The sequence below is a fragment of the Syzygium oleosum genome, unplaced genomic scaffold (genome assembly GCF_021117445.2).
Source record: "Syzygium oleosum isolate NSW1041296 unplaced genomic scaffold, Sole_v2.1 Sole_v2.32, whole genome shotgun sequence".
In the NCBI taxonomy this organism is placed as follows: domain Eukaryota; kingdom Viridiplantae; phylum Streptophyta; class Magnoliopsida; order Myrtales; family Myrtaceae; genus Syzygium; species Syzygium oleosum.
In genome coordinates, this window is record NW_026607516.1 from 1441512 (window position 1) to 1458090 (window position 16579).

Here is a 16579-nt window from a genome sequence, read left to right on the forward strand (position 1 = left end):
ACTCCTTGTCCAGACCTTTCTGGCTCCGACAACCATTCTCCGCCCTCGTTGGAACGGGTCATTACACAAACACATCGAATTCAATATTTTTTTCACTATAATAACATAAACCCGCGTATTATTACGATAAACTTTATCATATAACAGCCCCCAATGTTGCGTCATGTAATGATTAGAAGCATGAGCACAACATGATAGACAAGCATTCCGCAAAAAGCTCTTAGGCGTTCATCTTGCCACTGTTGACTTTTTTGTCAACCTTTTTTTTGGGGATTCTTTAGATATTCACCTAAAAAGGAGGCCTTCAACACAAACACAAAAGTTCATTTCCCTTTGGAATGACCCTCCTTTTCCAAAATGAAAAAATGAATAAAATTTCATTTTTTCTTTGCCCGTATCCTGTGGCCTGTAGCAACTGACAGCAACTACTCAGAAAGTCACAGACCCTATTTCAGATGGTGCACTTACATCAAACACCGCCCCCCCTCTCCCGTCTTGCTGCTACAGAACGGCATCGTCTGGAGACTCTCTCTCTCCCTTTCTCTTTCACTCTTCTCTGTATACGCCTAAACCAGTGAAGTAACAAAGTGAAAAAGCAGCGTGTGTGGTGAAACTAGGAAGAGGGTTGCTTGCTGTTCACCAATGGTGGTGAAAACTCAACAACAAAAGGAAAAAAGAATAGACCCTCCTCCTCCTCTTTTATTTTCTTAGACCACTCCAGTGCTGACTTGACTGCTTTCAGCCTTTGTTGATTCTCTGGTGGTTCTATCATTTGTATGTTGCTTCAAGTTTTGGGAATTCATAGTTGTTGATCTTCCTTCCTAGTCACCTTGAAGATTTTTAAAACCATCTATGTTGGTGGTCTGGGCTTTCTAACTTCTTTAGCGTTCCGGCTAAGTTTTTGTTTCTTCATCTTTTCCATTCTCGTGATCTTACATGTGATTCTGTTTATTTGCTGTTCTGCAGAAAACCATCAAGCAGGAAAAATCTTTGCTTTTGAACGAAGATCTTTCTCTTCTGCTGAAGTTATTGTACATGCTTATATGGCGATCACTCACGATTTGGTCAGTCTCAGCTGAATTATCACCATGCTCGTATGAGTTCATCCTGCTAGAGGAATATTTATCTTGGAAAGTTGCATTAGCAATAAGATCAGAGTGATCTGGTGGGTGAGTCATAAAATTCTTTCCTCGACTCATTTCTGTGTAGATTCATCAGATCCCGGAGGACTCGTACATTTTTCCCTTCTGGCATAAAAAGTTTCTTTACTTATGGCCCTGCTCTCCTCTCTCTGGGATCGATTTTGTCACAAGTAGTAACATAAAACTCAAGGTGTCTCGGAATTGCATTTGATTTTCATTTGGGTTTATGCAGAATCCTTTTGGTGCAGTGTGACTTGAGAGACATGTTGGTAGCCTGAGAAACAATGCCAAACCAGCTATGGTTTGCACTGCCAGTGATCTACAAGAATGGAAGGACTTTCCAAAGGGACTCAAGGTCCTTCTTCTTGACCAAGACTCTGATTCTGCTTCAGAGATAAGATCAAAGCTGGAGTTGATGGACTATATTGGTTAGATTATTCTCTTTCCTTTCTCTTTAGTTACCATAAATGTACAGATTCTGATTCCCGAATCAGAAAAATTTGCACCTTTTCACCCTTTTCACCTTCCCTGCCTCAACTAATCTTTTTAAGACAATACTGAACTGGTCCCAGATTTTCCGTCAAGGCATCTTTATTGGAGCTTCATTGCTTTAGTTAATGTGGAGTTTGGTTCTTGATGCCAAGTGGTCTTGGAATTTAACTTACGCACAACACTTTACAATGATCGTGAATGACGTCATTTGTGGATCACGATTTACCTTTTTGCAAGGCTGAAAATCCAACTTTATAGGGATGCAACAGTCGAAGATCCAAACACATACCCAGTTCCACGTTGCAATTTTTCTTATCCTTATTTGGTGCACTGCAGTTGAGGGAGTTGCCAAAATCCTATTTTAAGCACGTTCCAAATGCTAATTTGATTTTTTTTCATTGTTCTTTAGTCTCCGAACAGCTTGTTTTGTACTATGTAAAAGGTGTTTCCTGTGACTGCATTCACTAAAACTTTCGGGTGATCCTATGGTTTCTTAACTGAGAATTTCCTTGAGTTGTAATATCGCTTATCTCCTCAGTGATGCTACTAAATTCATTCTTTAAAGCGAGGATGTCTTGAAAGCTTTTAGTACCTTCCCTGCGTATTCCAGCCTACTTCCATGTCTTTGATGTTCTTTTAATTCTCCTTTCGTTTTGACAGTTTTTACGTTCTGCAATGAGGACGAGGCTCTATCGGCAGTTGCAAGCAAACCCGATAGCTTCCACATAGCTATGGTAGAGGTATAAGTACCGTCAATTTCTCAGTCTGAGATCTGAAAATTAATGAACACCTTTTGTGAGAGTGGAATTCTGTGACAAAGGATGCTACTTTCTTCAGAATGCATCTTTGTATCACATTGTTGCAACAATGTAATCATTCTAGCTGGATCAAGCTAACCACTCAGTCGATTCGTTTACGACCTACAATGAAGAAAAACTGACTTTGATCTCATATCGTTTAATTCCTTTATTCCTTATCTGATATGCGTTGATGGGTGCAGGTGAATACAAGAAGTAACGGGAGTTTCAAGTTCCTCGAAACCGCTAGAGACTTGCCTACCATCAGTATGTTTGAATTTATGCGCCTGAATTTTCATATTGACAATCATGTATGATCAGCGTGCCAATGATGAACCTTTTTGTGGAGTTTCTTTTGTTGCCCCCTTAATTGACCTTAATTTTAAGTAGATTTAACTTTCAATTTGCTTTTGTGGGCTCCATAGCAAATTCTCATAACAACTCACCTTGTTATCATCATAGAGCTAAAATGCATTGTATTGAAGTATTAGTCCTTGTGCAGTTTCTCACGCAATGAGTGACATCTTCTATTGCAGTGACGTCAAATGATCATTGTCTCAGCACCATGATGAAGTGCATAGCTGTAAGTTTTTTTCTTTTTCACTTGTTTAATACTTGAAATTGATTTCTCTCATAGTATTCACCTACAATTGGATTCTTTATCTTGTAACCTGGGTAATCGTATTTTTACTGCTGCAACAGTCCATTGTTTGCAAGATTTAAATCAGATATTAACAGTCTCTATGATAAATTGGTCAGATGCCCTTGGTACTAATGCATAAAGTTCACATTTATTTCAGCTTGGTGCGGTCGAGTTCCTCCACAAACCGCTCTGTGAGGATAAACTCAGGAATATTTGGCAGCATGTCGCCCACAAGGTTTGACTGTGTTCTTTTCATTCTTCTTTGCCAAGTTTGTTGTTTTTTTGTGCAAGAGCGCGAAGCAAATAATCATTCTGAAGAAATTCGAGCAGGCATTTAATGCAGGGGTCGGAGAGGTCTCGGAGTCTTTGAAACCTGTCAAAGAAACTTTGGTCTCCATGTTGCAGCTTCCAGTGAAAAATGAGGAACAGAACAATGATGAGTCAGCGGAAACGAGAAAAGTGTCTGTTCATGAAACCGATCAAGAGATGTCCGCTGCGAGTGATAAGTATCCAGCGCCATCAACTCCACAGTTGAAGCGAGGCACGCGGCTCCTGGATGATGGGGATTGCCAAGATCAAACGAACTGCACGGTGGAGAAGGAGAGCGGGGAGCAAGATGGAGAGTCAAAATTCGTCGAAACAACTTGCGATGATTCAATGTCTGAGAATCTCCAGGAAGCTAAAGGCCAGAGAGTTAGGGAGGATCTGGTAAAAGAGGAGGACGATTCCACCGACAACTCTAAGTGTGAGAGAATGATATCTCCGCTCCCCGAAAACAAAGATAGGTCTCGCGATTTACATGGTTGCAATGATAATCTAAGCAAAGCATCCAATCTTCGTAATTCTGTCGGAACACGGGGTAACAGGAAGAAGATGAAGGTATGCTTGTGAGGGTTGCTTTCCTTTTAGCTAAAAGGGTTTGATCTGATCCATCTTCAGATAATTGATATGATAAGCTTAAAATTTAACATCATCTTTTCTATGAAAAACATCTATTCCTAGTATGCATGGAAAGAATCTTTGTTTCGTCAACCTCCCCTGCCTTGATGTAGGACCAATAATAGTTGCAAAAGATTTAGTTTGCTTGCTGAGTTGATCCCAAATATGTGCGTCCACTTTGTTTTGTTCATGGAAATTGCAGATAACCAACTGAAATCCATCCCTGTCCATCTTCCCTTGTTTCTGATGTTTCTTTACTCACTTCACTTGCTGATCGGTGAACCCATACATTGGTTTAGCTGTTTCTCCTTGCCATCCTCGTGGTTCCAAAAAAATTAAATTTTCCTGCAGAGCCTCGATAAGTTTTGTAAATACAAGTTTTTTTGTGATTTCCAATGTAGAATTATTAGTGCTATATGAGTGCTAGTTAAACTTTCAGTTGACAATCTGGTAGGAGAGCCTTGTGATTCAGTGACTTAGTTCGTTTGGTCTATTTTGTTTGCCATTTCAGGTCGACTGGACGCCGGATCTGCACAAGAAATTTGTGCAGGTGGTGGAGCAGCTAGGCGTGGACCAAGCCATACCTTCTCGCATACTCGACCTTATGAAAGTCGAAGGCCTAACGAGGCATAATGTGGCGAGTCATCTCCAGGTTAGTGAACTGCTTTTGTCTAAGATTCATGCAATGTTATCGGCAATTCACTGTAGTAGGATCAAAGTGTTACTTATACTCGTGCAAGTTTACACTCTCTTTTTTGTGTCGCGATTGGCCTTAAAGGCCATATGAAAAGTGACGTGAATTCGCATTTTGCAGAAATACCGAATGCATAGGAGACACATCTTGCCCAAGGAAGATGAACAAAGATGGCCGCACTCTCGCGATGGGGTCACCAGGAGTTACTATCCGCATCGACCCATCATGGCCTATCCGCCTCACCACACTGGTCTCCCCCTTCCACCAGGAGCAGCCTATCCTGTGTGGGCGCCGCCCAGCAATCATCCGGCTGGCGTGCAGATGTGGGGGCCACCTGGCTATCCGCCATGGCATGCTCCTGAAAACTGGCATTGGAAGCCTGCCTATCCTGTAGTAAGTAACTACTGTCACTCTTAACAGTGACATACACAAAGGTTTTCAACGAGTGACCGTTTCCATGTATCTGCGGTTTCAGATGCAAGCCGACGTGTGGGGTTGCCCAGTGATGCCGCCTTCTCATCACAGTCCTGGCTTTGCCTTTCCTCAAGTGAGTGTCCTAAACAATCGATAGAAGGTTGTCCTTTGGCCTGGTTATGCTGAATTTGATTCGGTCTTTCGTGGGAAATTGCAGAGTGCACCCGGTTGCCATTGTCCCGACCCATTGGAAAACAGCTTCGCCAGAAGTTCGTTCGATTATCATCCGGTAAACGGGAAATTCTCATCAACATTCTACAATAATTTCATGTGGCAGAATTTAGTCCTAGGCCCCCCAAAAAATGCAGCGGCTAAAATCCCTGATGTTTCACAAGGAGTGACAATACCTAGTCCTAGGATCCTGTGCTTGGTTCTTCGTACTTTTTTTCCTTCAAAAGTCTCGACCCGTCACTTGTCATATAGAAATTATCAGACATCTCAGGACAAAAAGGACAATTGAATTTCCCCTTAGGCGATGCAAATGATTGTGACGTTTTTGTGTTGCAGGACGAGGAAGTTATTGACAACATCGTGAAGGAGGCAATAAGCAAGCCGTGGTTGCCCTTGCCCCTGGGGCTCAAGCCTCCTTCCATGGACTGCATCCTAGCCGAGCTCTCCAGGCAAGGCATCCCCAGCATCCCTGCCCACGCCAACCACCACCCCAGTCCGTGCTGACGCGGCGGGGTGCCGCCCGGCTCCGTCCCCAAGCAAAACTTATCGGTCCCCTGGCCTCCCCAGTCCGGATCCCTAGATCGACGGGCGGGGCGAGGACCGACCCACCCAATCCGACGGTTCGTATTTCCGGTCCACCCAAATTTGGCCGATGTTCAATAACAAGAGGCTCGATCTTATCCAACGGCAGAGAATAAAGGTGGGGCACCAGAAGCTTTAAGGAGGCAGGCGATGTGGGCGGCTGGGAAATCGCCACGTAGGTCGATGCCTCGCCACATTTTGGTGGACTTTCTGGTTGTAATTGTAAAATGACATAAGTCAGTCGCCTAGCAACAAAAGGGGACAGGACTTCATTTGGAGTCACGTTGTTGAGCCTTTGTTAGATTTTGGGTCATGTTGATGTTGCATGTTGGTCCTCTTGAGAATGGGGATGGCCCTGCCTTGTCTGATGTCTAGTCTCAAAATAATGGGTCATCTTTGGCATTTTCTGATGTAGTAATCTGTCTGAATTTTCGAAACTTCGGGGAGGAACATTAGTAAAATCTCGTGAGTGTCTGAGAGAGAGAGGGAGGGGGACATTATGCTAGGGTTGTCACAATAATTTTGAATAGATAGAAGAAGAAAATGTGCAGCTATGAGTTATTTTGATTCGGTGGATGGCGATTAGTGATGCTTTTGGTTCGTAATCGTTTAGCCAGCATGACTATAGTTATCATATTTGACGTGGTGATTCAATCATGGCCGGCCATCCAACATAGTACATCGCCACTTCGGCAACTTTTAGCAAAAATTAATCAGAATATATTAGAATTCCATGCAAAGGTTCGTGACTAACTTGACAATATCGAAAAGTTTTTAGAATTGATCTGACAATTTATTTTAGGATTTCGCTCGCATAATTTACCTCCGATCCCTATATACTGCATAAACAGCGTACCCCGATCAATGATTTGCACGTTGTAAGGTTCAAAATCCAATAATATATATGCTAACAAGTTATTACCATCGTAAGGAATTACAAACCATTTATCCTGTCGCAATTTTACCCTCCAGTTATTTCCGATGAGGTTCTTTTTTGCCCTCCTTTACGGTCTTAAGCATGTGAGCACTTCTTGATCGATTCAATGGAACGAAATAATTAAAAATGTAATGTTTGCTGATTAGTAAAATCACTCGTCCACGTTTGTCCGTGGGACCTTTTTCAATTATTGAGAGCGTGGTCCGCCTTCACCTTGACCGTTAGTTGGTGTCTTGAACGACCGTTACGACGATTCCCGCCTTGACAGCTCCGCTCGTCCAAAAGAGGTGTGGCGCCCACGGCACGTGCGTACGTTCTCCCGCCAAATCCGAGCGCGTGCCGTGCGGCAATTCTTGGGACGCGTTTGTTTTTTTTTTTTCGCGAAAGTGATTTCCGTAAATTAATTTTCCCAAAATTTTTTTTTTGAAAGTGAATAATCGAGGGAGAAATATTTTACGATCGAGGAAGGCAATTGCAGTTTAATTAATTACATTTAAGAACAAAATACGGTCATTCCGGAGAAAATAAATTTCCAACGTAAAATATAGATACGGGAAGATTTTTTTTTTTTTTCGTCTCGCTTTTAAGGACACCTCCGAACTATCGAAAGTTACTTATTTTCCCTAAAAATAATTTTTACGGAAAACATTTTTCACCTCGAATCGGGTCAATCACAACCATCGGTCGAAAATAGACCATGAACCCCCCCCCCCCCCCCCTAGTCCAATGTCCGGTCCTCCAATGCCGAGATAGAACCGTCGTCGAGGGAAAAATTCTTCGATATTTCGAGTAGTCCGTGAACTTGATCTTTCGAGGCGATTTTTTTTTTTTCTAAAACAGCGAGAACCAAAAAAATCCGTTCATGATCAAGTATGATGAATAAAGAGTTGCAACCGGATGGTTTCGGTTAAAATTGGAAATGCAATAATTTTTGGTGTGAAAAAGAAACGTGCATACACGTGCATTGATTGAGCTCATGTTTGTGCTGACCAGCTCATGTCCACATACTATTCTCTTGACTTTGATTGAGCTCCCAATTTCATGAAATTCCCAACCCATTTTGATGATAGTTTTTTTTTTCTTCTTCTTCCTCTTTTCAAATTGGGACCGGGGCTCCGGTTATTTCGCCGGGAATGTACGGTTAGGAAAACGTTTTCCTAAAGATGATCGCCGGTCGATTGAAAAAGTGTTCGTTGACGGCAGCAGTTCCCGTCTCAATATTTTTCGGGAACGATGAAAATCGTTTTCCTTCATTCGTATTTATAAAAGATACAGGCGATCGTCTTTTAAATAGTGCTTTGTACATCGTTCATTTTCCGCAAAAGAAAACTCGGCAAAAACGTATGAATGAAAACCTTCTATCTCTTTGCTGCTTCAATATGGACCTGCAAAGTGGTCCCAAAAACACGAGTAATAAGTGTCTCTATAATGGTTAGGAGTCCTCTCGATCGTACTATTTCGAAAATGCATCCCAGCAGGTCGCTCATCGTTTAGTGTGATGCGTCGCGATTTCGGAAACTTATATCGATATCGATAAGGGATTGACTTAGATAATAAGAGTGTTTGTTCATCTCTTGAGTTCAAAATCTTATTCAAAATGCATCCTGATAGGTCGTTCATCTTTTAATGTGATGCGTCGTGATTTCGAAAACTTATATCGACATCGGGATAAGGGATCGACTTAGACGGCAAGGGAGCTTGTTCGTCTCGCGAGTTCAAACCCTGTCGGGAGCGCTTCGGGACCAAAATCCCGAACACAATCGGTCGATACGGGGGGATTGCAACCTTAGCATCGCCCCATGCGGGTGGGACCGGTCAAAACACGCGAGGCCGGCCCAAACACCACTCGACCCAATATACCAACGACTAACGTTAGAACCGTGCACTGGTCGATTAGGTTTTTCCTATCGAATGGTCACTTTCATCTTTGACAATGTCGAGCCAACCGATGATGTCAATTTTGAAGACTTGTTCATAGCGCGATGCCCCATCCTTAGGTTTTAAAATATTTTCTTTGGATAAGATCGTGGACGCACGTTTGAAATTTGGGAGCTGCTTTAGTTTGAACTTTGAGCTCCAAAGCCCAGACGAAATAACTCGATGCTTTTTAATTAATCAGATTCTCCCGAAAATTAACCTCCACGTAATTATAAATTGTCGCGCAACGATTATATCAAATTTCCTATTCACGTAATTACATGATGAACTTTTATTTTCCGTAAACACACGCTCATATAATTAATACAAATATCATTTTTGATTGATAAATTTCTATACACCTAAATTTTACGACCAAGTTAATATGCATAAAAAGACCCCCAAGAATAAAACTGTGGAAGTCTACGATTCCGTTTGTTTCACGAGAAATGAATAGCTTGAAAAACATTTTTCCTGAAAATGATAGCTCCATATCGCTTGAAATAATCAGCCGATGGAAAATATTTTCATTATCGATAATAATTTGTGTCTAAATAGTTTCGCAAATGATGAAAATAATTTTCATTGATTCGTTTTTGTAAGCGATCATTTTTAGGAATTTTTTTTTTCCAAACTACCAAGGGCACGAACGATAACTATTCTATTCCGGATATAGATTTCTAGCAAGATTTCTATTTCTGTTTCCCGGACGAGTTTTTAATAGCGACACAAATTTTTTTTTTTTCAGAACATAAATTCTCTTGATAACGACACAAAAATTCTACCTCTTACGCTCTTTTCCATTCTTCGACGGGTGGCGGCCGGCGGCGGGAGGCGGCGGTCGATGGGGGGTGACGACGGTTGCCACGAGGCCGCGGGGGAGTGCGGCGAGAGGCGAGGGCAAGCGATGAGAAGAGTTTCTATTTCTCTTTTCGTTCCGGAAACACGAAATTTCTGGACTAAAAAATTTGTTCCAGAAATTAAAAGAAAAATGAAATTGCATTACCAAACGGATTTCTGTTTCAAATCCGTTCTCGAGATCAGAAAAATAGAAAAAGTAAAGAAACAAAATGGTTATCACGTGCGCTCTAATTTTCCAGAAAATAAACGGAGCTTTGCCTGATTATTTTTTGAGAAATGATTGTTTTTCAATATATTAAATTCCGGTAAAAGGGGAATATTCTCACTTTTCTTTTTCTTTTTCTTTTTCTTTTTCCAGGTGGAGGAGGGACCGAAGAGAAATGAAAACTGCTAACCTGGCAAAATCGAAACCAGCAAATTCTGGAAAGAAGGAAGTAAAAAAAAAGAAAAACAAAAACAAAACAAAGGGACCTTCTAACTTTCCTTGCCAACTTCAGGACTTTCTCTCTCCTCTCCCTCTCCTTCTCTCTCTCGCTCTGCGATTTCGGAATCCGAAGAATCAATCCGACTCCAACCTCGTAAGTTCTCGATTCGATCTCGCGTGCTCGCGTAGTTGTCGGAGCTCGATCGGTACTATGATCGTTCGTCGGTTCCATTTCCGGTCGCCGGTGTTTGTTCGCGCCGCTTGTTTTCAGCCGGAGATGCGATCGGCCTCTTTTTTTCTTTTCTTTTTTTTTTTCGGTTTTGATTGGCGTGGGATTTCGTGTCCTTCGTTCGATTTTGCTGGGAGGTTTGGCATGCGTTCGAGTTTGGATTTGATGATGTGGGTACGGCTTCAGAAATGCTGGGGAATATGGGGTTCGAGCTCTGTCGTTGCTGAGGCAGTTAGTTTGTTGATGGCTGGGGGGGGTTGCTTTTTAGGTTTGATGTCTCGTGCATTTGCGGATTGAGTTTGTCCGGGACGGAAGTCGAGCTGATCTGTTGTAATGTGTTTGGACAGGCATGTGGGTATTCACCCATTTTCTTTGTAATGGAACGATGCTGACTATCGGCCCGCGTAGCTGGTTTTGAGTTCCGACGGAGCTGTCTTATGTTTGATCTGTTGTTGTTTCGTGCTTGCGATTAGGTAGCGGGTCGGTTGATGATTTGGACGAAACCGACTTGATATCTACGAAAAGGAAGGAGAGGGTGATATAGAGGATGGCGTGCAGAGGGTGCTTGGAGTGCATTTTGAAGCTCCTGAACTTCTTGCTAACGCTTGCGGGTTTGGCAATGGTGGGATATGGGATCTACTTGTTCGTCGAGTACGAAAATTCATCCAGCAGCACTGTCTCAGTTTTGCCCGTGGGCACTGGTGGGAATTTGGTAGAGCTCGGCAGGCCGATGCTCACAGCAGTCTCTCTGTCAAGCAGCATTTTTGATGATTTGCCCAAAGCTTGGTATGCTCTTTTTTTGGTTTTTTTCCTGACCTAAATTTGCATTATGCTCTTGAGTTTGTCAATCGTTGCTCATTGTGGCCGTGCTGAAGCTGGATATTGTAGGTTTATGTAAGGGCTAGACTGATCAGTTTGCTGGACCTCAAAATATAAGGATATTTCGGCAAGTGTTGATTAGTTACATAGGCATGAAAAAAATAAAAATTTATGAAGAGCCATTCTCCTTAGAAGAAAAAAATTAGAAAGAAAGTGTTGTTTTCGTGATTAGATGGACAGGTTCCTCAAGATCTCTGGTCCAGTGATAGAGGATTGAGTATAATTAGAGAATGGCACTTTGATATGTATGAATGTTTCCGAAATTAGAATATCTTGAGTAACTGGGTCACGATTATTGAAAGGAATATTTTATCGCTGTTGTGGGAAGTAGGATTTTGGATTGATCCTGCTATCATCTGATTATGCCAGCATGCATAATTACTAGTGCCTAAATCTTTCATTTCACGATGAAGGGAGAGAAAAATTTCAGTCCTTGAGCTTGCCCAGATGTCGAAATTGAACTTTTGAAAATGTTCTCCTAGACAGTCTATCTAGTGGACCTTATGGAGATTAGTTGGGTCATTTGTAACGAAGTGTGCCTTCCTAGCACTTGCAGGGAGGCTCACCGTAGAAATACCAGTATTTCTTAGTATCATGATACCAAAGTGTGCGCTGTATCCTCCAGAATTACACTTTCTAAATCTATGGCGAATGCTTCCAGTCTACCATATGCATAATCAAATCCAGTGGGCTGCAGGAAACTATTTTATTTGCGGGGTCTGAGCTTAAAAGTTGCCTTCATGGCTATATATCTAGATTGAATTGGGTATGACATGCTTGAGCTCTCACTGGATTACACTTAAAACGTGCATCTACTCTATCTCCAGTATTATTCCTATCAGCTGATATTTAAACTTTTTGCCTCTTTTGGTTTTCTATTTCACACTCTTGCATTCGGAAGAGTGTTGATCGTGACAACCACATCTCCAAGTTCTGAGCTGAAGTTCATTGACGCCTACATTTGTTGTCTGATACTGTTTTTGTCTGTTGGCTTATGTTGGAAGTGTCTGACTCCATCTCCGTATTTTACGTTGATGCAGGTTCATATACCTATTTATTGGTGTCGGAGTGATCCTCTTCGTCATATCTTGTTTTGGTTGTATTGGAGCTGCTACACGGAATGGATGCTGCCTGTCTTGTGTATCCTTGTTTCCACTACCATAAATAATCCGGTCAAAACATATCGATTGCCCTTTTGCTAATGGAAAGTACTCCGAAATATTTTACCCTTTTTTTTTATTTCTTGTTTTCACATATTATGGCATGCCGTCAGCATTTCTGTCGGAGTAGCTCAAGGCTGAGTACATGCCTAAGAACTTCAATCTTTACTCTTTTACTGTTGGTTTGACCGTATTGGTCATTGCATGGCATTAAGTTCATTTTGCCTCACATGTTAGTAGCTGTTATTAGCTTATAGTATGGTTTTGTGTTATTCTTATGAAGTAATTGCCTCATCATTTCCTTTTATAGTGCATTTTTCATGTTTAAGTTTTGAATTGGTAGTCAATGCTTTTCTTAAGTAGACACAGTACTCAGTACTGGTGATCTTATTGATCTTGGTAGAGCTGGGATGTGCAGCTTTCATATACTTTGACAGTAGCTGGGAAGATGTGAGTATTATACTGCTTGTTCTTTTTTCCAAGAGTTTCTGAAATATCAGATAATATTACAAACTCTTCTTTGACTTGTAGGAACTGCCTACGGATAATACTGGGGACTTTGACATGATATATGATTTTCTGAAAGAGCACTGGAGTATTGTCAAATGGGTCGCTCTTGGGATAGTTATATTGGAGGCAAGCTCCTAATTTTCTTCTCTCTCTCTCTCTCTCTCTCTCGCTCTCTCATTGATTGATACAGTGAATGTAATAATGCAGATTGCTGTTGTAAACTAGTTCTCATCTAGGCCTTTGGGAAAATGTTCTGGCGTTGTCCTAGATGTGCTACTTTATGAGCAAAAGTAATCCAAATTTGGTGTGCCAACTGTATTTGATAAAAAAAGCTATAATCATTACCAGGTCAGCACTCAACAGCATGGATAAATTTTCTATTTTCACATGGATGCCAGCGAGGAAAAAATTCCTGGGTTGTTTGAATGCTGAGATTCTAATGCCTTTCAGTTTTCTTAATCTGCTGGGCACTGTCTGCTACATTGCATGAGCGGTGCATTCCCAACGAATTTTTATTACAGTGCAGGAGCTCCTTGGTGGGGGTGGAAGTTGGGAAAACTGCATTGTGAACGATCATGTACTGATTGGTAGAACCACGTGGTGTAATCTCATAGGCGGTTAACAATTCAACACTAACATCAATAATTTGTGAGCAAATCTAGACTTCAGATAAAATGAAATCTGGTTTTAAAATACTTCTTTGAGTAATGCTAACAGAGAGTGGGGGTTGCTTAAGAATTATGACTTTGCTATGTATGAACTGCACTGAAGATGGTAGAGGCCTTTCTTTTTCGGGCACTAGATTTAAACGTGTCAATTAACACTAACTCCCTCCACTTACCTTACCAAGAAATATGAAAAATGACGCCTTTTGCTGACTATAATAGCCTCATTTGTTAGCTCTGTATGGCACTGTTGTTACTTTAGTGTGGGAAGTAACCTCAATTAGATTCTCGTTGTAATTGCAGGCATTGGTCTTCTTGTTAGCTCTTATGGTTAGGGCTGCAAACAGGCCGGTGGAGTATGACAGTGACGATGAGTATATTGCTCCAAGACAACAGATCCGTCAGCCATTTCTCAACAGGCCACCACCACCACCAGCAACTGGTGTACCTGTTGCTGGCACCCTTGATCAGCGACCAATCAGAAATGATGCGTGGACGGCTCGTATGAGGGAAAAGGTCCAATCTCTTCTTGCATTATAAGTCTTCAGTTATTTTTTTACCTTGGGTTGATAACCAAGATTTGATTCCTGAAGTCTGAAGACCTGAGTAGAGTAACAATCTCAACTAAATTTTGTCTCCCTATGTCACAAGTGTCTTTTGCATTATTTCACTGTTAAAATCACACAATTTGTTTTTATCAATCACAGCATCAATTACAGCACATTCCAGAATATGTAGCTTCCTTTTCACCATTTTGCATCTTCCTGTATTGTACGATTAGATTCCATTTACTGGGAGATAGTTCCAGGATGAAGTTTACATGTTGCTTTCTTTCCAGCATTTCACGAGCCTTTGCATTCTCATCCTTTTGAAGTTCCCTTCAATATATCATGCCAAAACTGGTCCTTTTGTTATTGCACATGTGAAGACAACAACCATGCAAATTGCACCTCAACAGACCAATTTTACTGAGTTTTGCCTAAAAAAAAATTGGCCTCCCCTGATATCTCACTCCAAACACAGAGACTCTAACTAGGTTTTAAAATCTCTCTCCCTCTCTCTCTCTGGCCTTAACAGCGAAGTATTCCAAGTTAAAATCTCATTTGCCTGCCATGTCATAGTGGTTTTAGCTGTGGAACCTTATCATTTGACTTTTGGGTGCAAAAATCATATGTATGACCGTGTTCTGGAAGACTAGTCCTGCTTAGAGGAAACCACCAAAAACCCCAAACTTTTCACTTGTGACACATTTACCCCGAACTTTTTGTGACACCAAAACCCCAAACTTTATTATTTGTGACACATTTACCCAATATACATTGTCCATGGGCATTTTCGTCTTTTAGCTTTTTCTTTTTCTTTTTACTTTTTTTCTTTCCGGCGAGGGCCTCGCCGGATCCGGCGAGGCCGCCCTCACCGGCGTTGGGCGAGCCTCGCCCTCGCGGGCGAGCGAGGGCGAGCCTCGCCCGGCGCCGGCGAGCCTCGCCGAGCTCGCCCGGGCGAGGCGAGCCTCGCCGGCGTCGGGCGAGCCTCGCCCTCGCCTAGGTGAGGGAGGGCGAGGCTCGCCCGGCGCCGGCGAGGCTCGCCCTCGCACGGGCGAGCGAGGGCAAGGCTCGCCGGCGTCGGGCGAGCCTCGCCCTCCCGGGCGAGGAGGGCGAGCCTCGCCCGACGCCGGCGAGGGCGGCCGCGGATCCGCGAGGGCCCTCGCAAAAGAAAAAAAGTAAAAGAAAAGCTAAAAAGACGAAAATGCCCATGGACAATGTATATTGGGGTAAATGTGTCACAAATAACAAAGTTTGGGGTTTTTGTGTCATAAAAAGTTCGAGTAAATATGTCACAAATGAAAAAGTTCGGGGTTTTGGTGGTTTCCTCCTGCTTAAATGCATATGTGTAGTTCCTACCCTGACATGTCACTAATTTGTGATGCTTTTCTCGTTGGACCAGTATGGGCTAGACACCTCCGAGTTTACATACAACCCATCCGAGTCAAGCAGGTATCAGCAAGTGCCTCCGCAGACTGCTGAAGAAAGGAGTCGCTGCACCATCATGTAGCTGACGTATATCCATTGGTTCAAACTGATGAAGGCTGAGCTCAAGGACCAAGGTGCGATCTGATAATGTTGAATTTGAGGAGACCCGTGTGCCTTTTCCAATTGAGTCTGTGTATCTTACAAATGTTTTTGGGAGCTCACAAGGTTTTACTCATGATGTTGAGTACATTACCGAGTTTCGTGTGTAAAATCATATCGCTTCTGCTCTCTTCAGTGCCGAGTTGCGGGTGACATCAGAGTCTGTCGAGAATTGTGTTTTCCCAGTTGCGTGAGTGTCTTTTGAGGTAGTTTTTCATAGAACTGTGGACTGAAAGTTCGCTAACCAATTTTGCTAAGGTGGGCTTTTTATTGATGGATACGCATTCTTTTTCTCTATAAATTTGTGCCTGTGACCGTACTTTCAGTATAAAACATATACTGCAGTCCAATTGGTATCGACATTTCTTTTAAGTCCCTCGAAATCTTTCTTCTAGTTTGAGCAAATAATGCTTGTAGTAACTCTGAATGTCTATTTACATAACGACGTGACGATAAACATTGCACCGTTTGATTGAACCTTTAATCTTTTGTTGATTGAACTTTTTATCCCACGAACGACTGATCTGCAACTTGGTGGGGAAAAGAAAATTAATAACCGGACGAAGTACCGGTGTAATTTGGCAAATCAATCAAATCCAATTCATCCTCCTCGCGAGAAATCTACACACATGAAAAGGTGTAGTGAAACAGAATGCTTAGGAAGTATATAAAATGCAGTGATGGATCGATAAGGAGAGAACAGAAACCTAGTAGAGCAAGAGGAGGAAATTCCAAGTCAGTACCAGATAGAGCAAATCTGCAGCTCAATCACCTACTTAAGGTACTTGAATACGTTCGGGTCGACATAGTCATGCATGTTGTCCTCCCTCACAAGGACGTGCCGGTGCGCCTTGACAATTATCACCAATCTCGAGTGCTCGAGAACGTCAGACTTTCTGTCGTGAATATAAAAAATCCGAATTTTTTTTGTTTT

General features: G+C 42.1%; 2 protein-coding genes across 13 annotated transcripts; both read left to right on the forward strand.

The window, feature by feature from the left end:
* The first annotated feature begins 522 nt into the window (after positions 1-522).
* LOC115685349 (two-component response regulator-like APRR2) lies at positions 523-6302 on the forward strand. Of its 10 annotated transcripts, none has more exons than XM_056304514.1 (13): positions 523-854; positions 967-1169; positions 1391-1570; positions 2295-2374; positions 2635-2698; positions 2968-3014; positions 3232-3309; positions 3393-3953; positions 4525-4665; positions 4828-5100; positions 5183-5254; positions 5339-5410; positions 5689-6302. In XM_056304514.1, exons 3-13 carry the CDS (start codon positions 1441-1443, stop codon positions 5854-5856), a joined length of 1686 nt encoding a protein of 561 aa, XP_056160489.1. In that variant the 5' UTR covers positions 523-854; positions 967-1169; positions 1391-1440; the 3' UTR covers positions 5857-6302. The 10 variants fall into 10 exon arrangements, with proteins under 10 accessions (XP_056160489.1, XP_056160490.1, XP_056160488.1 ...); XM_056304515.1 differs by having other exon boundaries at positions 982-1169; XM_056304513.1 differs by having other exon boundaries at positions 523-774; positions 1375-1570.
* Positions 6303-10070: 3768 nt separating this feature from the next.
* On the forward strand, positions 10071-15946 carry LOC115685350 (tobamovirus multiplication protein 2A). 3 transcript variants are annotated; one of them, XM_030610419.2, is made up of 7 exons: positions 10071-10227; positions 10776-11088; positions 12222-12321; positions 12711-12791; positions 12873-12977; positions 13820-14032; positions 15461-15946. In XM_030610419.2, exons 2-7 carry the CDS (start codon positions 10850-10852, stop codon positions 15566-15568), a joined length of 846 nt encoding a protein of 281 aa, XP_030466279.1. In that variant the 5' UTR covers positions 10071-10227; positions 10776-10849; the 3' UTR covers positions 15569-15946. The 3 variants fall into 3 exon arrangements, with proteins under 3 accessions (XP_030466279.1, XP_030466278.1, XP_056160556.1); XM_030610418.2 differs by having other exon boundaries at positions 10133-10231; positions 10780-11088; XM_056304581.1 differs by having other exon boundaries at positions 10206-10227; positions 10780-11088.
* The last annotated feature ends 633 nt before the right edge of the window (positions 15947-16579 follow it).

Bases quoted from the DNA above. Each gene is read 5' to 3' on its own strand.
- LOC115685349 (XM_056304514.1), top strand. From the start codon at position 1,441: ATGGTTTGCACTGCCAGTGATCTACAAGAATGGAAGGACTTTCCAAAG. The intron at 2,699-2,967 runs GTATGTTTGAAT...CTTCTATTGCAG, and splicing joins TAGAGACTTGCCTACCATCA to TGACGTCAAATGATCATTGT. The intron at 3,015-3,231 runs GTAAGTTTTTTT...CATTTATTTCAG, and splicing joins CCATGATGAAGTGCATAGCT to CTTGGTGCGGTCGAGTTCCT.
- LOC115685350 (XM_030610419.2), top strand. From the start codon at position 10,850: ATGGCGTGCAGAGGGTGCTTGGAGTGCATTTTGAAGCTCCTGAACTTC. The intron at 12,792-12,872 runs GTGAGTATTATA...TTTGACTTGTAG, and splicing joins TTGACAGTAGCTGGGAAGAT to GAACTGCCTACGGATAATAC. The intron at 12,978-13,819 runs GCAAGCTCCTAA...TTGTAATTGCAG, and splicing joins TTGGGATAGTTATATTGGAG to GCATTGGTCTTCTTGTTAGC.